This window comes from Psittacula echo (assembly GCF_963264785.1).
Source record: "Psittacula echo genome assembly, chromosome: 22".
In the NCBI taxonomy this organism is placed as follows: Eukaryota; Metazoa; Chordata; class Aves; order Psittaciformes; family Psittacidae; genus Psittacula; species Psittacula echo.
Window position 1 is genome coordinate 5,325,902 of NC_137758.1, and position 22,362 is coordinate 5,348,263.

The window sequence follows — 22,362 nt, forward strand, 5'->3', positions numbered from 1 at the left end:
AAAGCCGGGTCTCTTAACGGCGGTGTCAGCGGCCCCGTGCGGCTGCGGCGGGGGTGGGCGGGGCCGGCTCTGAGCGACGGCCGCGAGAGCCAATGGGCGGGCGGCTCGGGGCGCGCCCGGAGCGCCCAGGCAGAGCGGGGCCGGGCGGTGGCAGCAGCGGGTGAGGCGGGGCGGGGGCAGCGGCGCCCGGGGGGCTCGGGGCGGGCGGCTCGGCCCGGGGAGGGGGGTTAGGGCTCCCCGTAGGGCCAGGGGCGGGGCGGCCGGGCGGGCTCCGGGTGCTGCTGGTGGCGGCGGCCTGATCGCTGCCGGGACCGGGTAAGGAAGCACCGCGGGGGCTTTTGCTGCCGCTGAGCGAGGAGGGGAGCGGTGCTGCGGCCGGGGCTCGCCATCCCCGGCTCGGGAGGGCCGGTGCCGGGTCCCGCAGAGCAGTGACCGGAGCATTCCCCCGCGGGCAGGGCAGGGAGCTGAGCGGGGGCTCTGGGTGCCCGCTCAGCTGAGTCAGCAGCCCGGTGTTCTACCGCGGCCCCTCGTCCTGTTCCGCACGGAGAGGACACGGGCGGTGTGGGAATGACATCGGTGTGCGCTCAGGGCACCCAGCCAGGCGCTTTCCAGTGATGGGCACAACCTGGGACACGGGAAGATCCCTCTGAACATCAGGAAACGCTTCTGCTGAGGGTGGCCCCGCTGGAGGAGCGGTTGGACGAGCTGACCTCCAGAGGCCCCTTCCCACCTCAGCCACGCTGCGATCCTCCGGAGTTTCGTTAAGGCGAATGATTTACTAGGAGGTTGTGATGGTTTAGGTAGCACTCGGTTCCTGTGCTTTGCTGCGCTGAGGTGTGCAGGCATGAGGTGTTGCAGAGGTCCTTTCTGGCAGGGCTGCCTGAGGGCATGGTGTGTAGCTGCTATGCCGGACCAGCCTCCCTTTGCCTTTCCTGGTCACTGTGTAGATCCCTCTGTTCCAGTTACCATGGCTGAACGCAGCCTGTCACCCGGCTACCGTGACTCTGATAAAGCCCTAGTAGTGGTGGGAACTGTTTCTCCTGACAGCTGGGACTTGCATCAGCCCTAATGATGGGAGTGTAAAGAGCTGCAGGAAAAGCAGCTTCTGGAGATGTGTATTTGGGCAATGGTGGTTGTGGTTTCTGCTGTCCCTGTCTGTCAGTTACAGAAAGGAGGGATGGGGAGTGAGTGGGGACCTTGCTGCGTGGAAAGGGAGAGCGGGGCAGAGAAATGAGAACGTGCTGAACAAGCCGGTGTGCCCTCTGTCAGCCGGAGGCGGGATGCAGGGGTTTGGTCCAGTGGTGAGGGAAAGGCGCTGAGCAGGATGTCTGTGATGGCCCTTGTAACATAAAGGTGGTGGTGGCGGCTCTATGGTGATGCCAGCCCTGAGGGAAGCCTGGAATCTCACTTCCTACAGCCAGGAAACAGCTCCAGGATGACTCCTGTTTGAGTTTAACTTTTCCTTTGTCCCTACCTTGGGTCTCAGTTCTTGTGTGGAGCTGCGGCATTCCTGGGCATGGACCCAGTTCGTGGTGTAGTGTGAGTCAGTCCTGCTAACCCGAGAGTTCAGATCCTGTGAGTCAGGTTAAAACCCATGATTTTAAAAATAGTACATTGTGGGTTCTGTCCGGGTGTCCTCTGCTATAGCAGCCTTCAGGGCAGTTTGGCTTTTAACATGGGTAAAAGCTTTCAAGAAGTTGGATTTCCTCACTTGAAAAACAGACTGGAAGTTGAAAGATCCATCTGTTTCTCAGTACAAAAGTCTTGGGACCCGTGCAGAGGTCAGACTTAACCTCCTTTTGCCATGTAATTAAGCTTGACATCACATTTACTGGGTCCAGGGGCTGTGTGTCTGATGAGGTGGAGCTCTGTTTCTCAGCATGACAGGCAGAAGCTTTGAATGAGTTAATAGCTAGAGCTGCTTTGTATCGAGATGGAAATGACTAAGCACACTGCATTCCTGAAGTGTTACTTATTTTGATATAAAATCTGCATGTTTGGTACTGCCCATGTCCTTCAGGCACCAGCATGGCAAGAGTTTGGTTCAGAAAAGCCTCAGGTTCATCCTGGAGCTGAACAGAATGGAAGTAGCTGAAGACTCTAGAAGGGGTCTTTGCTGCTGTGCTGGCTGCCCCCTCATCCCTCCAGCGCTGAGCTGGCAGCTTCCCTAGACTCCAGGAGACCAGAACCGATCTTTTATTTGGCTACCAGCACAGGAGGCTTGGTGAGGAGGAGGTCTCCTGAGTGGTTTGGAGCAGCACGGCTCTCACAAAGGGAGTGAGGGATTGCTTCAGGACTGCATGGGCTTGCCAAGGCAGTGATTTGCGTGTTCTCATGCCCGTGGTGCAGCAGGATAAGGTAAGGTGGTGTGTTAGTGCCTTTGTTTAGCTGATCAGCTACTGGCATGAGGGTGGTAAGGGGGGTTGTGGGGTGCCAGCAGCACTTGCAAGGAGTGGGCTTGACCTCAGCATTGGAGTATTTCATTCTTGGAGAGCAGTGGCAGCATTCTCTCCTGGAGTGTGTGGTTTCAGGAAATGGAATTGTCTTGAGACGTTGCATGGAAAATGCTTCATGTGCTCTCCGGCTCTCAGAACTGGAAAAAAGAGTCAGGGCTATCTATCATGTGGTTTGAGTGTGCCTCGTTCTGCTTGGGTTGAAGAGGTGGGAGCTGTGTTCAAACAGCGTGGATCCAAGAGGCTCTCTTTCGGGAGAAATGTATGATGCTTTGTCTGGAAATTATTGTATTTCTCTTCACCCCAAACCCCACTTTCAGTGAAATAATTCAGCATTCTCAACTACACCAAAGTGCTGTAACTGCTGCGCAGTAGGGATGATACATTTGGCTTCTGTGGAGAGACTGTGAAGCATCCTGAAACCACTAAAAGAATTTGGAAGTAGAGGTCAGGAGAGAAGCAGTTATGTTACATCTGGTTTGTTTGTGAAAGGAATGGGGTGTGTGGTCCCTGAGGTGCAAGTGCTGGCTTTCTCACCCGGGTGGTCTCTACCGGTTCTGTGTCCCTAAGCTGCGGTTTGGCTTATCTGAGGGTTATTAGCTTGGATCAGACCATCTCGGTCTGCTCTTTCCTCACCAAAGATCAGTCTCTACTCTTGCCCTGGCTCGTGTAATGAGCTTAGATTAAATGCCTAGTTCTTGATAGCAGCTTGCAAGCCTGGGCAGGTGAAGAGCTGCACTCTTCTCCTCCTCGGATGATTATTTCGGAAGACACAGTCCAGGGCTGTGGCTGGCGGAGCAGTGCTGAGCAGGAGAACGGTGGGTGCTTTAAGCTTGCGCTCTATGCTCTGTGTTCAAGATGAGCCAGGAGTTGTGTGTTTCTAGTTGTATCTGGTGGTTCGAAGATCAGTGACATGCCTTGGAAAGACCTTTGCTGTTGAACTCAAAACTGAACAGCTTCTTAGGTGGGTGAACCTTATGGCTTTACCTCCTAAGTAGTACTGCTTCTCCAGGGAGCGCGTGGAGCTTCACTGGCTGGAGAAGTAATATTACTTGGTAGGTTTATGAAGGAGAGGAAATGAGCGCAGTGTGGATCCTGTTTCTGCATATGGGTCTGTGTAGCTCTGGATGGTAGTTGGGTGATTGCTTGGGCACTAGGTGAACTGCTTGAACTCTGGGTATTCATCAGTGAGCAGAACCAAAGGCAGCCCTGCAGAGTCTCATCAGTACCTGTATGCTGGCTGGGACTTGCTGGTTGTGCCTCATCGTGGAGGCACTGATGTAGGAGAGGTCAGGAACATCAGGCTGACCTAGACCATGGCTCTACATCAGAGTGTGTCAGACTGGCTGAGGAAACTACAGCAAATGCACTTGTTATTGCACCATTTACCCATGTGAGTGGTTAGAGGGAGGATCTGGGGCAGGCTGGAAGCCAGCAGACCTGACCTGCCAGAGCACAGGCAGCCCTGCATGCTCTGGGGAAGGACCCAACTAGAAAGAGGAACGGGGCTGCTCAGTCTGCTCTGCCTGGATGGCCTTATGGATGCTGCATGCAGATGTTTTGCCAGGCTGTTGGCCTGAACCACAGGGTGTATTCAGAGAGGAAAGCTGCCAGTGCTGTTGGGAAGCAGGGGAGCCATGTGGACTTACTGTCAGCATGGAGCTTCACGTGCTCCATCAATGCATATAGTGGCCTTGAAGTGCTTAATCCTGTGAATAAGCCCATTGCTCCACACTGCAAGGTCCTTTGGGGTCCTGTCCCTGTGTGAGTTGTTGCTGCGTGAGTTCTTCATTCAGTGGTCCTGTGTTTGCAGACATGGCAGGGAGTAAAGGTGGCTCTGAAGCTGTACTGGCTGAAAGGAGGTTGTTTCACCCCTCTGCTAACCTGGCTTTCCGCATCAGAGCTTTTGCTTCTTTGCTGGCTTATGCTTCAGGTCCTCAGGAGCAGCACTGAGAGTAATTGCAATGGTATAGGAAAGGGGAAAGTTGCTTTCCTGCCTGCTAATCAGAGCTGTGCGGGCAGGCACTGAGGAAGGATGGCTCTGCTCTGGTTCAGGATGTGTTGGAAACAATGCCTATTTATAGGAGGGGCCCCTTGGTGCCTGGAGCAGCCTGGCTGGGCAGGAAGAGGGTCTTGCAGGGGGGCACAGGAGCACTGCAGTACCCCAGGCCAGGGGGTTGGGACAGGGGTAGGTGGGGTTTGAATTTTGTGTGTTCTGTGTCATTCTTCACCTTGTTCTGCTCTGTTCCTGCCCCTCTGTGGTGGGATCAGCAGGCGCCAGCCTGCCTGCACCTCGCCGCTGGCAGGAATGGGCAGGGGTGCTGTGCCGTGCTGGAGCTGGCGCTGGAGCCATCTGCACAGTGGTGGCTTCACCTCACTTCTTCAGAGACATGCTTGGTGCTGGTCAGGAGTTCTGAGAATATGGAGGATCCCAGAGAGCTACAGATAGAGCCAAAGGGCTGTGAGCCTGGGGACACCACATGTGTCTGTACTAAAGCCATACTGAACCTGTAGGTGCTAGGTCTGTGTAGCCACCCAGGGTCTCCCTGGCAGTTTCACCCACCTTTTGTCCTGTACTACCTGGAGGGCTGTTTGCTCTATCCTCTGGATTACACCTTGGGGTAGTCTCAAAGAGCATAGCTCCTGTTTGTGCAGGCTCTGCTTGGGTAGAAGCTAGAATGTTTCTTTAGCATTCCTTCTCCTCTGCTGATCTAAACAGGGTTGTTTTCCTCTTGAGCCTGAGAACTCACCAATTTCTTCTGCATTTTGGCCTCTTGTATGCTTTTAAAACCTGCCCTGGCTGCAGGCCACAGGCCAGGCAGCACTGCCCTCCAGTCCCTTTGATGGCAAATTTAGGTCAGGTGTTGACAAGCAGAACATCAGACAGGTTTTTACTTGTGTTGTGATGCAGGAGCACGCTCCCAGGAAGAAGAACCTCTTCTCCAGTCATCACAACTGGCCTAGTCCTGCATGAAGCAGCAGCTGTCCTGTTGCTGCTGACTCTCTGGAGAAGTAGATGGGGTTCCCTTTCTCTGGAGCTGACGTGGTACCTTGCTGTGTTGGGAGCTCTTGTAAAGACATCCTGCTGCAGTGGTTTGCTGTGTGCTGCCCGAGGTGCTCAGAGCATCAGGAGGAGCTGAGCACTCCTGCCTGGCCTGCAGCGGTCCAAGCAAGCAGCAGAAGGGATGGCTGAGGGCCCTGCTGCAGACAGGCTGTGCTGCTGTGTTCCTCTGCTGTTAAATGCTTTCCTTGAGTTTGGACCCTTGGGATCCCTGGCTGGGTTTTGTTCCTGTTGTGGTGTTGTGTTTGGTTTTTTAAAGCCAATGGGACCTCTCTTTCCTTTTGTTAGCCCTCCCTGAAGTGTGCTACACAAACAGGCTTTGTGGGCAGCGTGCTCTGGAAACCAGTCTGGAACATGTGATCTGGGGAGGAATGTTCTTCAGCAACTGCCAGAGCAGCAGTGATGTGTATGGCTGGAGCTCAGCTGATGGCTCTGCTCTTCTCTTTCTCTGCAGGTTGCGCTGCCAGGCTGTCCTTGCAGAGCTGACACCCAGGGGCTCTTGGACACCAGTGGGTGCTTTGGAGCCTCATGCCAGCTTGATGTGTGCGGGACACAGGTGGATGCGGACAAGGCTGGAGATGGGGGGGTTGTGAGCGCCTTGGCACTTGCCATGCACCCAACGGGGTCAGTGGACAACAGCTTCTCCCGCTCTGCTGTGCAGACCCTCTCCCGGAGCCACTGCCGCAACATCAAGCAGAAGATCTCCCAGTGGGAGGGGAGGACACGAGGGTGCTCCAGCAATGAGAAACAGCAGCTGAAAGACTTTGGAGTCAAGTATGATCCTAGCTGCGATGCTCTGCCCAGAGTGAAGCCAGATCATGCAGAGGAGGGCAGAAGGACTGGGTCCAAAGATCCAAAGAGCTTGGGCTTGGACTTCAGGGAAGATGCAAGGGGCTGCTTGCAGACTGATGGCTGTGGTGACCTCAAGCCCTGTGCATACAGCCTAGCTTCCCAAGCCAAGGAGAAAGGAGAGTTGCAAGCTGGCCTCCTTGACCCAGAAGCCAGACTGCCCCCAGGGAACTTCTACACCTCGCAAGCTCTGTGGAAGAGAGTAGATCCCCATCTGCCTGGCAAAGCCCCACCAGTTCCCTTGGACCTTCAGAGGAAGCAAGGGAGCTGTTGCTCCACAGAAAGAGAACTTAAATTCAAAGGAGCAGAATCTCTCTGCAGGGCAGAGAGGAGCTTGAAAAACATTTACTCTGAGGCTGAGGGGCAAGAGGAGGTCCCACCACCTCCTGCTGCTGTCCCACCACCTCCTGCTGCTGTCCCACCACCTCCTGCTGCTGTCCCACCACCCAAGCCCCGCAGGACTTTCCGCTATCTAGCAGAAAAGAGTGCTGGAAGCTGTAGTGATGCCAGTGCTACCCGGGAAGCTCCCGTACAAAAGCAGCATGGAGACTCGGTGTCACCCTCCAGCAACCCTGAGAAGAGAATAGCCAGCAGAAGGATCAGAGGGAGAACCCAGAGGTACAGCAATTCATCTCTTGTGTCTCCTTAAATCAGTTTCTAGATGGGTTCCAACAGCTTGCTTGCCACGGTGTCCTTGTACAAGTGCTAGTACCAATGTTGTTGATGGAGAGAGGATATTTCTGGATGAAAGCATCCCTTTTCCAGCATTGCTTGTGCACTGCTTTTGCTGCTGATAATCACAGAATCATAGAATGATTTGGGTTGGAAAGGACCTTAAGATGGTCCAGTTCCAACCCCCTGCCATGGGCAGGGACACCTCACACTAGACCAAAGCTCTGTCCAGCCTGGCCTTGAACAGTGCCAGGGTTGGAGCATTTACCACTTCTTTGGGCAGCCTGTTCCACTCTCTGATAATCTTGCAAAGAAGGGTAAAAGATCCAAACAGATGTTGAGTGACAATATGCTTGTCCCAAGGAGGGTGCTGCCTGCTTCTTGCCCTGAGCTTGTCCTTAGCTGCAGTTTATGGATTACAGGATAGCTTTCTCTTTATGCAGTGTGCCTGCTCAGTGTTCCAGCTTTCCTGTTGCAGCAGGTTTGGCTATTCTTCCCTTTTTCCCCATCCATAGGTCCCTGTTGCAGAGTAAAACACCTCTGAGCTAGCTTGACGCTACTTCTGCTTACAGAGGAGCTGCCTAAGGCAGCTGTGCTAGAGGAGTGTGCACATGATAGGTTGTGACTAGGACTCCTGAAACATCCTTTCACCATGGCAAAGCATGCAGCAGCAACCCAGATTTTATGATGATGGGCTAAATCCCTGCCAGCTCCTTTGTGATCTCTGCGCCATGAGTTTGAAGTGGCGGCCAAGTGTATGAGAACTGAAGCTCATGAACGTGATAACACCCTTCACAGAAGCAGTAGGTGAGCTCCAGTAGAAAGCAGTGCCCTAATTCTGAGGACTGCTGCAAGTGCTTAGTCTGCAAAATGTGGTTTGGGTTCTTGCTTCTCTGGCAGGATGGGACTCGTGGCACCTGCTTCGAGTGTGCTTGGCCATGGAGCCTCTAACTGTACATTTAAGTTGGAAATCTCCCAGTGTAAGTGGGTAGGACTCCCTTGGTGTCCTGGCTTTGGCTGGGATAGAGTTAATTTTCCTCATAATCGCCTGTGTGGTGCTATGTTTTGGATTTGTGGTGAAAATAGCATTGAAAACACACCAGTGTTGTAGCTGTTGCTGAGCAGTCATCACACGGCCTCAGAGCGTTCTCTGCTTCTCTCACTGCCCCACCAGTGAGCAGTCTGGGCAAGAGGTTGGGAGGGGACACAGCCAGAACAGCTGATCCCAACTGAGCCGAGGGATATCCCACACCGTGTGTTAAAAGCAATGAATATTTGGGGAAGAAGGAGGAAAGGGGGGACTTCTGGAATTACAGCTTTTGTCTTCCTAAGTCACCATTGTGTGTGATGGAGCATTCCTGGAGATGGCTGAACCTGCTTGCTAAGGGGAAGTAGTGAATGAATCCCTTACTTTGTTTTGCTTGTGTGTGCAGCTTTGGCTTTACCTGTTGAACTGTCTTTATCTTGACCCAAGCGTTGTCTCACTTTTACCCTTCTGCTTCTCTCCTCCATCCCACTGGGAGGGAGCAAGTGAGCGGCTGTGTGGGGCTGAGCTGCTGCCTGGGCTCAAACCTCAGCACTTAGAAATCAGAGTCCAGAGTGAAGCATTCCTGTGCTTGGTGGCCCCAGGGAGACCATACTCTGTGTGGGCTGGAGACAGCAATTCACTGGTACATGCAGTTGCCTTTAGAAGAAGTTACACTGGTTTTCCTCTAGGAAGTCTTTTGAGTTTGAGGACATCCAGGGCTTCCGCAACCGGATGGCAACCACCAAGTCACACAGGCTTCAAGAAGAGACAAATGGCACTACAGGATCCAGGCTTGTCTACACACAGTCGGAAGACAACATCTATGAGGACATTATCTGTATGTGCCTGTGCTTCTGGGGGATGCACTCGCTTTATTTAAGGGTAGTAAATTTGTTGGGGAGGGAGGAATGAAGATGAGAATGCATTGAGGCCCTTTCCAGCTCTGTGACTTTTAAAGTCTTCCCCATCTGGGGTTCCTTGTTGATATTAGTAACTATCTGCATGTGAACAGCCTGATTTCAGGTGTCATGCAAGAGCTCTAGAACTGGCCTGTGCTAAACTGATTTATAAGCTCTTCAAATGCTTTGCTTGAGTGCTGCACAGAGATAGGTGTGAAAACTGTCAAAATCAGCTGCTTTGCAGTAGAGCTACTTTCTCTGCAGTGGTAGAAGTGTTTTGTTTTGCTGAATCCATGCACAGTTTGCCAGGTTGATGGTAGTGGATTAGAAGGGTCTTTGAGTGGTAGGAACCTAACCCATCTTAAACCAAGTCTCTCTCAGGCCCTGTTAAAGCTTGGCAGGCAACTGTACCCTGTCTCTGCTTACATCCCTTGCAAGAGTGCAGGACTTGATCTCCTTTCCCAAATCCCCTAAAGCCCAATGCTTTTCCAGGTCCTGCAAAAGAGAACCCATATGAAGATATCGGAGCGCTGCCCTTACCCCTCTGGAAGGTTCCATCTGTCTGGAAGCTGCCACCCCCCCGGAGCACCAGAAGAGCTCCCAAGGTAGGATGAGGGGATTAAGTTGTCATGTCTTTACAGAAAGTCATCCTCACCAAGGCCCTGTTTGTGCTCTCCCCTGGCCCCACATTCCCTACTGCTACATCATTGGTTTACCTTGGGTTTTATTGTTTGTTATTAATGTAAATGATAATGAGGAACCATGGCAATGGCAGTTGATTAAGCTGCTGAGGAGTGAAAGAATAGGAACAAGAGAGGGTTGATGAGATGCTCGAGTATGTGGGGTGGGATGGAGGGTTTGGTAGAGCGGGAGGCTGCAGGAAGTTTGTCATTTATAATCTGACTCCTTGGGCTAAAGTTTAATCCCATGCTTAACCATCTCTTCTGATGCTGTTCTCTAGCCTCCCCCAAAACCTCCCTTCCTCAGTCGCAAGACTCTTGAACCAAAGCCCTCCCAGTCATGTTTCCAAGGGAAAATGGTGAAGGACACAACCCTGCCTGTCACACTGTCTGAGTGGAAGCTGTTCCGAGCAGTAGAGGCTGCTAGCAGGAGAAAGAACTTGCCCTGGGTGAGATTTAAGTGTGAAACCTTACCTCTTGCATGACATTTCACAATCCTGCTGCTTTTATAGCACTTCTAAGTGCTTTGTAAGTGGTCGTGGCAGGTGAATGCTGGTTGGCCCTGCTGTGTGTGTGGACAAGTAGCCCTGCTCAAACCATTTCCCCTCCAGGTAGCAGGGCAGGTATTTGGGGATCAGAAACCAGTGTCAATTCTAGGTGTGGCAGTGCTGGGTTTGTTGGCCAACAGTCTGGAAATGGAGTGCTGGGTGCTCACCTGGTGATTGGTGCTGTGTGTGAATACGAACTCTTCCTTGTGCTTTGTCATTTAAGCCTTGTTGCTACTGCTTCCATGAAGCGTGGTAATGCTGGGTTTGTGCTGAATGTGGTGCAGGAATGCGAGAAAGCTCTCTGGGAGCTAAAGGGCCAGCTCTGTACAATTGTATGTACATGTCTCTGTTCCTGATGACTTCTCGGAGTGACCCTTATCTTCTTGCTCCAGGCACTGGGTTGTTAGTGGCTGACAGTGTGGGGCTGCTGTGGGGAGCTGGCTGGGCCCTTGGTTACTTGGCGTGTTGGCTTGGAGCTCCTGACTTGCCATCAGGAACATACCCTCGCAGCTATTTCATAGTCTAAAGGTGAAGAGTGGCTTTTAGGGAGAAGCACGTTTCACAAAGCCTTCCTACCCCTCTGCTGCCTCTTCCTGCTCCCTCCTACCTGTGTGCCATGTGCTTCTGAGGCTAGAGAAAGGCTTTTAATCCACCTTCACAATAGAGGACTCCATTGTAACTCTCATTTGATGTGTAGAATCTTTCTAGCTAGCAGTATCAGTGACCAGCTCATGTGCCTCAGTGCTAAAGCACAGAATGTGCTCTAGAAGTTTAGCTGCAGGTACCACTGCGGTGCACTTTGTGCATAGGCCTCAAATTCCAGTTGTGGAAATGGTAACAACTTACTTTTGCCACAGAAAAATAATGGAACTTCTGCAGATCTTTATTTCTTGTGGAAATTGGGTGCATTTGCTCAAATTGCCCAAGACCGAGAGGCAGAGCTGGAGAGCTGCACAACATTGTTCAAATATGAAGTGCTTCAGATAACAAACAACGTCAGTCTGGTTTTAAACGAACTGTAGCCCTGGAAAATCAGGAAGAAGATGGCACTATTGTAGCAATGCTGTGATGGAGAGAATCTTCCATTTGGAGGGGGAACATACAACGTTCTCCAACAGCAAACCTGTTCCAGAAATCTGGTAGCAATTTGCATGCAGGAAGCACACTTGACTCTTTTTGCTCACAGGGAATCGAGCCAAGATTGCTCGAGAGGTTGAGGAAAAGGTTGGAGTGTAAGAAGAAAAAAAGATGTTTTTTCTTAAGAAACACACAAACACACCCAACATCTCTCCCTGGTGACTCAGCTGCACAAAACCAGAGAATTCCCACAGAAATCCTTTAGGTAAGGCTGTACAGGAGGGGGAAGAAATCAGGTTATGCAGCAGGAGAGTTGCTTTCTGCTGTGGGCTGTTCTCCTCCTTGCAGCCTTCTTGTGCTGGAGCTGGCTAGTGCAGAAAATGGGGAGGAATAGATCTGAAAAGGAGAAGAGCCTAAGCGTGGTTTGCTGAGCTGGGGATAAAGGATTGAGCTGAAAAACAGGTTCTCTTGCAGAAGATCTTCCTTTTTATGCAGCATTTGTGGTGACAAATGGCTGGGCCCCACCCTCCTACATTCAGTGGGAGCATTTAATGAATTCTTAACTTGAGACAAGAATGGACTTGACCTGCTCACTGCATTTCCCATAACTCTTCCTTTGACACACAGAACCAGAGCCACCTGCAGCATCTATACCTGGCAACTGAGGGGGGAACCCAGGGAGGCAGTGACAGGAGTAACAGAAAGCATTAGGACTTTGGAACAGATATGTGGTGTCCCTATTCTGTTCCACTGCCTTTCTTCACCTATGCAAAACAAAGATGCTGTAATCCTCCCATTTTAGCAAACTACCCTGGGACAAGGACTGTGTTAGAGCAGCCTTGTTCTGGGCCCGATTTGTGCTTTGGAGAACTTTCTGTAGCTGTCTGACATCCAACTTCACTTGAAAAGCAAGCAAGCAAGCAAGCAACCAACCCTAAGCTACAATCAGAGTGCTCTGCTTTTTCTGGGCTTGGAAAGAATTGGGATGCTTGAGAGCATGCAGAGTTCAGAGTCCTTTGTAGTGGAGGGCTCAGAAGATATTCTTGCAAGTGCCTTTGCAGTTGGCCTTTCTAATAGAAAATGGAGATCCGATGCCAGAATGCTTGTACAGTTTGGTGTCAGCTCTGAGTTGTGCTAACGGGAATCTCTTTCATAGCAGAAATTCTGTGTGGATTCAGCATCCACTGAGCTGTGCTAGAAGTACTCTAACAAGCAGTCTCTCAGCCTGGTAGGACTTGGGCAGCCTTTCCAAGTGTTGTGGTGCTAGATGATTGCTGTTGGGCTGCAGTCCTGTTGGCACCTGGGAGCACTTTTCTGGACCTCCACGTTAACCTCTGCTTCTGGTTTGGATTTCAGCTGGTACTAAAAATCCAGGAGATCTTTGATTCTAAGCGTGGAAAGAAGAGGGTGAAGTTGCTCAGTGCTGCTGGGAGAGAAGCACCTCCAGTGAAAGGTATAGTTTCCAGCACCATAAACCCCTTGAGCAGCACAGTTCCTGCACATCCTGGGGTACTGCTGGCAGGCTGGGCACCACCACCCCCCGCACCTCCTGCTGGCTGACTCAACAGTATTGGCTGGTGTCTTGCAGCTGTAATTGCTGAGCTTTCAGCACTGCTCAGATTGGGAACACTTGCTTAACCCAAGTTTCATACTGGCACAAGTGGCAGGTTCGCTGTGATCTCAGCCTGGGCTGCTGGTTAAAAGTGGTGTTTCAAAAATGCAGAACAAACCCCCAGGTTGCTTCACCTCTGACTACTCCACTCATCGCTTTTGTGCCTCTAAAGCGAGGTTCTTGTGTTCTTCTGATTTTTGTAGCCATAGTATGGTCTTTATTTATGGTATATTCTATTCAGCAGCTCTGTTAACTTTTACTGCGGTGTCAAATAGCCACTTGGTTTCTGTTCTTAGTCTGTGTTCAGCCGACCTGCAGGTGGTTTACTAGAAACAGGGACGTGGCATCAGCTCTGCTGTAGCACATTGCCCAGTCCCAGCTGTTCTTTGCTGCTGCTTTGAGCAGGATAGGTGGGCAGTCCTGAACAGTGCTGGTGTGATGAGTGTAAAGTTCTTTCTCTTGCCCAACTTTGGGTGTTGCCCATCTTCCTTCTGCATGGCTAATAAATGAAAACTCTGTGTGTTTCAGGTGAAACCAGTGGGAATGAAAGTGATACGGAAAATCAGCCAAAAAGTGAGTGAATCACAAGGGCTGGTCCCGTCCCCATAGCACTAAACATTTGGCTAAGGCTCTACTGAGATAAGCACACTGACTAGTCATTGCTTCTGTCGTGGCTTCTGCCAAGATAGAGAAAGGGAATATCTAAAAGGCAGCATGGTCCAAGGCTGGGAGCTGTTGCTGTGGCAAATCAACCTCTATTTCTGCCCCTTCTCCTGAGGTTTAGTGCCATTAATCTACCAGTCGTCAGAATTGGATTCATTTTTGGATTGGTAGAGTCACACTTAACTGTGTCTTGCAGGAGATTGTCTGTAGATCACCTTTGCTGCTAGCACTTGAGGTTATTTTGCCCCTACTTCCTTCCTTGGTTGTGTTTTACATGTGTATTGTTGTGAAATGCCCTTTCCTCTGAGGAGAAATCCCTTGGCTATTTGTCTGGTTCCACAGTCCTGAGTTTGATCATAGGCCCAAACTACAGACTCAAAATCCATACTTTCAGATGTTTCATTTGCTTGGAGGGGAGCATAGATGAGGCCTTAACTTGGAGTCAGTAGTGAAGTTTTATTGGTTTATGTTGAGAGTAATGTGAAGAGTCTCTATATAAATACAGTGACTGAGTCACAGCCTGATTTCAGAGTTGTCCACAGTGTGTCACGGTGCCTGGGCCACAGGAATTTCTTACATCAGGGTGCTGTGCCTGTGCTTGTGAGTTGGTACTGCCTGTCAGGACATCCCAGCCCGGAGGTTTCTTGGCCAGGAAACTGGCTCTGCCTCTGTTGATGCCGATGCTGCTTTAGTCCTGCCTGCCTGAGGCCTGGCAATTATTGAACTGGTGAAGCTGGGCTTCCCTCATCCTCAGCACGGCCTGTCGCTCTGAGATGTGTGGGAAGAGCAGGAGAATGCTAACTATCAGCCAAGAGGGGTTGGAACTGAATGATCTTAAGGTCCTTTCCAACCCAAACCATTCTGTGATTCTAAGAGGAATTTGTAGAGCTGCTGCAAGGCCAGTGCTCTCCTGTCTGGAAGAGTTCTGTGCTTGAGGAGCTGATGCAGGAGTCCTAAGTCCCATAGAGTGCAGCAGTGATAGGCAAATGCACGCTTCTCTCTTCCCTCTTCTAAAGGTAGTGACAAGTCCTCTTCTGTGACCTATAGGTGCTTGGCAGTAGTAGGCACAGCCTGCTTTTGGGTTTGTTCCTTTCTTCAGGTCGACACAGGTGCCTGCTGAGGTCAACCTCCAAGAGGAACCCACACTACCAGACTTTGGAGAGGGATCTGATAGAGCTTCAGGAGCAGCGGCTGTTTGAGCTGTTTGTGGTGGTGTCACTGCACAAGAAGGCATCTGAGATGACCTACACGCCACAAATCATACAGCAGTTCCCCAGCAAGGTAGGAGCTGCATGGAAACCTGCCCACAAAACACACTCAGCAGCAATTTGTTTCCTCTCATGGTGTGTATCCTTTCCTAAACTCTTCACTAGTAAAGCAGGCCACTGGTTAGGATACAGGCATGGAATATGAAGCATTTTGCTCTTTTACAGATAAATGACAGTGTTTTGGTGAGTTACTTTACATGGGACAGCCTGTCATGCTGGGATTGTGCAGGAAACATTGCCCAGGAATTGTGGAGGTGTTCTGATTTGTCTTCCTTGTAAAAATAGCCTTGCTTCCAAGTAATCAGCTTGTCACCCTCTTCTTTGGGCTCTGTGCCCAAGGACATCAATGCTTTTGTACAACTGTTGCTCTGAAAATGCTGTGCTGTTTTCCAAACTGCTCCTTCATGCTGTCACAGCTTGGGACACTGGAATAACCTGGATGCGCTGACTGAGGGTGCAGGGTCTATAATCAGCTTTGTGCAATAAACTTGCAACTTCTCAGGGCCATTTCCTACTTAAATATGATCTCTCTTACTTAAAACCCTTCCTTTTGCCCCTTCTGGGCAGTTTTTTCAGCATGGAAAGTTGTCCTGTAGTCATTGAGGGGTTTGACTTGAGCCCTCACATGGTAACTGGGACATAGGATTCAGATACACTGTTTTCACAGCTGAGTGATCTGCACATCACAAGCTTCAGATCTCCTAGGAGTAGACTGAGGCAAGCTGACACAGCCATCATTTGGGGGGATCAGTTCTAGCTTTATTCCCCAGTAAACTTGGCCATACTTGTAAATCCTTACTCACTTCTTACCAAGACTTCTTACCAGGTGAGTAATTTTACAAAGGTCCAATCAGCAAGAAAGATCCAAGAAGGGACTGGAAACCTGTTACACTCAGAATATGTTCTCCTATACTTGGGCATTAGCTGTCTGATGGTTCAGCACTGGGAAGTGTCAGGAATATGCTGTCTCCCACTGTTTTAAATGCTGAAGCTGTGCACCACACTTAAGTGACTTCAAAAGCATGTGTTACTCCTCCAGACTGAACATCCCTTCAGACAGTCAAAGGATACTGAAGAGAGGCTAAAGGTCATTCCCAAATTCTGCTTTCCAGATCCCAAAGACTGGTTTCCTGCATCAGACCTTAAAAGGTAAAGACTTGGTTTTGAATACTCATGCCTGAAACAGGCAATGCTGAAAGCTTAAGTAGGTGCCAGTGTGCTGTACCAGAGGAACTGCAGAGCAAGTTAAAATGGGAAAGGCTGTATCCCTGATGCCGGTGGTAGGGGAAGTGCTGTTTCTACCTGAGCCCCTCCTTTCCTGTAAGAAGGAAGTTTGTAATGTCTGTTCAAGGCCAAGTGCTTCTGCTGTTCCTTGGCAGAACAGAGAAGCAGCTGGGAAGGAAGAGAGCTGTAGTAGTTCAATGGGAGTCCATGGGCTGCAGGTTTTTACACTGAATAGAGATACAAGTAGCTTGCTAACCACAGCAGGGGTCTTCAGCATGACCAGAAAGAAAACAGCTTGTAGTCTGTGAGCTTTGTCAGTCTCTGACCTGGCTGGTAAATTCAACCCTCCCTGTTCTTTGGTTCCCCAGTGAAACATTTTCTTTTGTGTTGACGGGGGAGGATGGCAGCCGCTGGTTTGGGTACTGCAAGAAGCTCCTGGTAAGCATCTGTGTGTTGGGTTGAGGGTAAAGAATGCATTGATAAATGCACAGTTAAGTGCATGATGTGACTCAGCAGTCATTTCCCATGTGAGTTACGTAGTGCCTGTGCTGCTGATGTTACCAGCCCTTTGAATGAGTAAAGGAGGCAGCACGATGATGCCCCTGTAGAGTGAAATGGGCTCTGGGCTTGAAAGACAGCTCCTGGAACTCAACATTCCTCAGGAATCTTAAGTCAGAAGTGTAAAGGGAACTCCAGCAGAAGGAATTGTGTGAATCAGCTGTAGTGTAGGTGCTAGGTGCCTTATTGCATCCCTGTTCTCACCTGTTCCTGTTGTCTTTCAGCCAGAAGGGAAAGGGAAGCGCCTTCCTGAGGTGTACTGCATTGTTAGCCGCCTGGGTTGCTTCAACCTCTTCTCCAAGGTGAAGTGGGGAGAACCTTACTCTTACTGGACTTCTTACTTCTTATTGGACTTGAGTCTCTGACAACCTGCAAGCTCCAGAAAGTAACTGGGTGCTTCTGTCCCATCTAGAATTGCTTAGTGATCGTGGTGCTTCCTCACTGCCTTTGCTTTGACACGGCAAATAAAATAATGCTAGTGCTGAGACTTGTCAGCTGATACACAGATAACTATTCCTTCATCCAAGTTACTGTCAGGAAGTGGCTCCTCATCAGCCTGATAAGACTGATGGTGCCCCTTCATCCTCTTCTTCCATGACTTGGAAATGGAAAATCAGTTGGGGGGCTGGGGGGATGGGAATCTCAGCTTGTTTTTCCTGTCACTATGAGGAGAGTAGATAAAGAGGTAGAAACTGGGGAAGGCCACTGCAGGTGAAGAGCTGCTGTTGCAGAAGAATAGCAGGAGGCAAGCTTATGATAAGAAAAAAAAGCTCATTTCTAATCATTGGAACGGAGTTTCTAGAAGAGTGTTTCAGAAAGATTACTGGGGAGGAGGTTGGGGTGTTGCTCTTCGTCCTCTAACTACTTGTGATAATTCAATAACCACTTACAAGACATTTCCTTACAGTAGCAAGAGACTGGGTTTGAGAATGGAGAGTTGTACTCACAGGTATCTATTCCCATTTGATTGCTCAGACTTTTGAGGGGAGCTTTCACAGGGATCCCAAGCGAGGGAGGAAAGGGCTGTGAGTCTGTTTTGGAGCCTTCACATGTAGCTATGGCATGGGATACTCTAACAGAGGCTGGTATCTCCTCTGGCCTCAGCAAGCCATTAAACCAATGTCTAATGTATTTTCTTGCAGATTTTAGATGAAGTGGAGAAGAGGCGAGAGATGTCCCCAGCCCTCGTGCACCCATTCATGCGCAGTGTCATGGAGGCGCCTTTCCCTGCTCCTGGACGCACAATTACTGTGAGGAGTTTCCTGCCAGGAGCAGGAAATGAGGTAATGGAAAGCAGGAGTGGCTTTGCTGTGCTGGGGCACAGCAGCACTTTGCGAACTGACCTGTGGAGAGATGCTGCCTGTAACAAATTAGTCTGAAGATCATAGAATCATGGAATGGTTTGGGTTGGAAAGGACCTCAAGATCATTCAGTTCCAACTCCCTACCATGGGCAAGGACACCTCTCACTAGACCATGTCACCCAAGACCTGTCCAGCCTGGCCTTGAACACTGCCAGGGATGGGGCATTCACCATTTCTCTGGGCACCCTGTGCCAGCACCTCAGCACCCTCACAGGGAAGAACTTCCTCCTTAGATCTAACCTAAATCTCTCCTGTTTCAGTTTGAACCCATCACCCCTTGTCCTACCTCTCCAGTCCCTGATGAAGAGTCCCTCTCCAGCATCCCTGTAGCCCCCTTCAGACACTGGAAGCTGCTTTAGAGCAGGTCTCCACGCAGCTTCTCTTCTCCAGGCTGAACACCCCAATGTTCTCAGCCTGTCTCCATACAGGAGCTGCTCCATCCCCTGAGCATCCTCGTGGCCTCCTCCGGACTTGCTCCAACAGCTCCATGTCCTTATGTTGGGGACACCAGAACTTCACACAGTGCTGCAAGTGGGGATAACGTCTTTAAGTCTGAAGAGAGGCTGCCACAGAAACCCTGTTGAATCATCTACTGTAGAAGTGATTCCCTGCTTTCTAAGGCAGATCTGTCTGGGAGTCCTCTGGGCAGTTGGACTGTCCAGGCCATGGGGTTCCACTTGCAGGGAGCCCCCACTCCATGTTCTAGCCAGGCTGCCCCTCCCCTGGCCTGGCTCTGTGGTGGCTTTTCTCCTCCAGCGCTCTGCATCTCTGCTTGCCTGCAGGTGCTGGAGCTCTGCCGCCCACTGGATTCCCGACTGGAACACGTTGACTTCGAATGCCTCTTTAAGTGTCTCAGTGTGTCTCACACAATTCGGGTCTTCGCATCTCTCCTGCTGGAAAGGAGGGTGATCTTTGTCGCTGACAGCTTAAGGTAAAAACGGAGTCTGAGTGACTGCTTCTGAGGGACACCGTTTTCTTCCGCACTGGGGCTGTTTTCATGTGCAAGCTTGTCTGACTTGTAAATAGTGACATTTACAAGCTTTTGCAGACTTTTCACACAACACGTGCATGCTTGGGATTTGGAGTATACTATTTACTCAAGACAGGAGATAAAGGAATGTTTCCTTTACCTCTTTAGTCTGGGTTGCTGCTATTCCTAGCTCCTCAGAATTGCCTTTAAAAGTGGATGCATGGGGCTTGTGCTGATGTGTAAATGTGTGAGTTATGTTCCCCTGAGCATTTCTAACCTGTGTCTGCAGCCAGGTACTGAAGAAGTTGACAATCAACTCTGTGCTTCTCTTACCTTTCTAGCATCCTGTCTAAATGTGGCCATGCTGCAGTTGCAACGCTTTATCCCTTCACTTGGCAACACACCTACATACCAGTCCTGCCAACTTCTATGATTGATATTGTGTGCTCTCCGACCCCATTCCTAATTGGCATTCTCTCCTGCTCATTACCACAGCTCCAGGACCTGCCCATAGAAGAGGTGAGAATTGGGTGAAGCACAGTATAGGGCCAGTGGTGGTGGTATGAGCTGACCTCTGGAATAAGCTCTGTGGGTTCTGCCTTAATATAAACTCTCAGACTTTGCTGAGGTTGGTGAACTTGCCAGGTACATGTCAGGGTGTCCCATTGGCATCAAGGATCAATACTATTCACTGTCCTTATGGACAGGCTGCAGTTTGTGTTGGGTGTATGACATCCTCTGGCATTCAGAAAGAAAAGGGTTTTTTTTCTGTACAGCAGCATACCCGGTTATAAGAGTCTGTGTGTTTTGTACATCCTTCCCCAGGTGCTGATCGTTGATCTTTGTGCTGACAAGTTCTTGCAAGAGGTGAGTGAAATAACAGGAGCTGTCACTCAGGGTTATATGCCAGGAAAAGGCACCAGTGAAAGAAAATGAGAACAAGACCTCAGCGAAAGCTGGTATTCATATGGAAGCTCCAGCGGCTGAAGAAGTATTTTGCATTCCTTTCTGACCAACAGAGAAGGGAACAAGCTTAGAAATCCTTGTTGTAAGACTGAAATTGTATGAGGTGCAGAGCTCTGTGAAGCTGAAGATGCTGCTTATCTGAGCCTGATTTCAACAGGAATAATGCACGGGTTCATTATGTGAAGTGGACCACTAAGGCTCTTTGCTGCTTTCTGTCTGGCTGTGTACATATTCTCCTCTGTCATCTGTCTGGGGTGGGTTTCCTTTGGTTGGTTGATTTTTCTCCCCAGGGGTGATAGTTGAGGAGACAGATCATCACAGTTCACTTGAGGTTCTCTGCTGAACTTCACCTCATGTGCTTCTACATCACAAGTTGCTGTAAATGTATGCGAGTGTTACTAGTTCAGGAGGACATTTGCATCTCCTTTTCCTTGCCTTACTGTTCTGTTTTGCATTGCAGCCTGCAACTGGAGAAAGGTATTAAAGGATTTGGGTTATTTTCTGTTGGTTTTGTGTGTTTTATCGCTGGTATCGTAAGCATGAGTCTGTATCATGGATATAGCACACATTGTTGTGTGTGTGACTCCAACAGGATTTGGAGGATTTAGTGAGAGGGTGCTGAGCAAATGGTTTTCGTTTCTGTGGCTGCAAGACAAATGTGTGTTCTCCTCCAAGACAAACCATATCACAGAGTAACTTCCCTCAAGCTGTTTTAGCCATGTTATGAGTATTTCTCACCAGTTCACCATGAGAAGGTTCTCAAAATGGCCTTTTTTCTCTTTAGGTGTCAGATGAAGATGAGATCCTGCCTCATAAACTCCAGGCTGCTCTTGTCCAAGTCTTGGAAGAACGAAGTGAAATCTTGTCTCATCAGCAGAGTGACACACAAGGTACTTGTGCGGACAAGTTTTTTCACATTAGCAAATCTCCACAGCTCTGATAGGAAAATGAGTGAGAGGAAATACACAGTTTAGAAAGGTATTTTCCTGTGACCCATCAGTGTGTGCTTGAGCCCAGAACCCCCCATGTGCTGGGCTGAACCCCCAGAGCGTGAGCAGCAGCTCGGGGGGGGATTCTGCCCCTCTGCTGCGCTCTGGGGAGATTCCCCCCCCCTGCAGTCCTGATCCAGCGCTGGGGCAACAGCACCAGAGGGACGTGGAACCTGAGCTGTGGCTTCTTTGGTATCGAACACGCATCTGGGGTTTCATGTCTGAGACAGCCTAAAAAGTAAATGCTGCTCCTCTTGCAGAAGAGGAAGGACCAAAGTGACGAATGCCCAGTGAAAGGTCCCCTCTGTTGTCCTCCTCGCAGGTGACGTGCCCCTGAACTCCTTGGTCTCTGAGGCTTTTGTGCAGTTCTTTGTGGAGATCGTTGGACACTATTCCCTGCACATGAACGTCACAGAGAGAGGGGAGCGCGTGTTCCAGCGGGAGCTGTTCCGCAAGTCTCACGTCTCGCGCAACGTGCGGCACTTCCTGCACTTCTTCATGGAAACACAGATGTTTGCAGGCTTCATCCAGGACCGAGAGCTGAGGAAGAACCCAGTCAAAGGTGAGGCTGGATCTTGCTTTCTTCTTTTAGATTCACTTTCAGAGTATCATGTCAGGTGACTTTAACTCTTAGGACACCTTTTGTCCTGGCAAGTTATCCTGTCGGCATTTTGGTGCCAGTGGTAGCTCTGGCCCTTCTAATCAAGGGCTGAAGCAAAGGATTTTTACATCTCTCCTCTCTCATCCTGTAGCCTACATCATACCCCTTGATTTCCTTTTTGTAACCTGCTTGTTGATGACACAAGCTGTCACATGCTAAAAGATGGAATAGCTCTGTTTCGATTGTTTCTATTTTTTCTGTTTTAGGCCTGTTTGAGGTCCGTGCTTTGGAGTATTTGGAGAGTATTCCAGGGACTGAACCGACTGGAATGAACAAAATCCTTCGCAGTCTCGGTAAAGGGACACCCTCGCTTTTTGTTCATTTGTATTTATTTAAATGAATCATAGAATCCCAGACTGGTTTGGGTTGGAAAGCACCTTAAGATCATCCAGTTCCAACCCCCTGCCATGAGCAGGGATGCCTCACCCTAGCCCATGTTGCTCAAGGCTCTGTTTACCACTTCTTCGGGTAACCTGTGCCAGCGCCTCACCATCCTCACACCCAAGACTTTTGCTATTGACCAAATAACTGCATGGAAAAGAGAGCAGAGTCTCTTCCTTGCAATGTGTGCCCCTGTGTTGTTTTCAGTTGCCCCTTCAGCGATGCTGAGCACTTTGTGTCGCTTTCTTCTCCACAGGCAGTAAAATGAAGTTTCTCCAGAAGAGATGAGCGGGCGCTGCTGCTGCTGCGGGCCAGCGGCGGGCCGCGGGTGCCGCCTGCCCTGCAGCCGGAGCCGGACTCCTCTGTGGCTGCAGGAGGGCTGTGGCCGGGTGCGGCTCCTGCCTTATTAAACCATCAATTCAGCGTTACCGAACCTGCCTG

General features: G+C 50.2%; 1 protein-coding gene across 3 annotated transcripts; it reads left to right on the top strand.

Annotated features, from left to right (window-relative positions):
* The first annotated feature begins 141 nt into the window (after positions 1-141).
* DENND2C (DENN domain containing 2C) lies at positions 142-22,354 on the top strand. 3 transcript variants are annotated; one of them, XM_080633179.1, is made up of 19 exons: positions 142-160; positions 5,969-6,981; positions 8,752-8,900; positions 9,454-9,566; positions 9,923-10,090; positions 12,623-12,719; positions 13,407-13,451; positions 14,641-14,822; positions 15,849-15,958; positions 16,402-16,471; positions 16,816-16,893; positions 17,734-17,874; positions 18,737-18,885; positions 19,266-19,443; positions 19,750-19,791; positions 20,675-20,780; positions 21,202-21,441; positions 21,747-21,833; positions 22,178-22,354. In XM_080633179.1, the coding sequence occupies exons 2-19, from the start codon at positions 6,125-6,127 to the stop codon at positions 22,207-22,209; spliced, it is 2,844 nt and encodes a 947-aa protein (XP_080489305.1). In that variant the 5' UTR covers positions 142-160; positions 5,969-6,124; the 3' UTR covers positions 22,210-22,354. The 3 variants fall into 3 exon arrangements, with proteins under 3 accessions (XP_080489305.1, XP_080489304.1, XP_080489303.1); XM_080633178.1 differs by lacking the exon at positions 142-160 and adding an exon at positions 274-315; XM_080633177.1 differs by lacking the exons at positions 142-160; positions 13,407-13,451 and having other exon boundaries at positions 6,017-6,981.
* Positions 22,355-22,362: the final 8 nt, after the last annotated feature.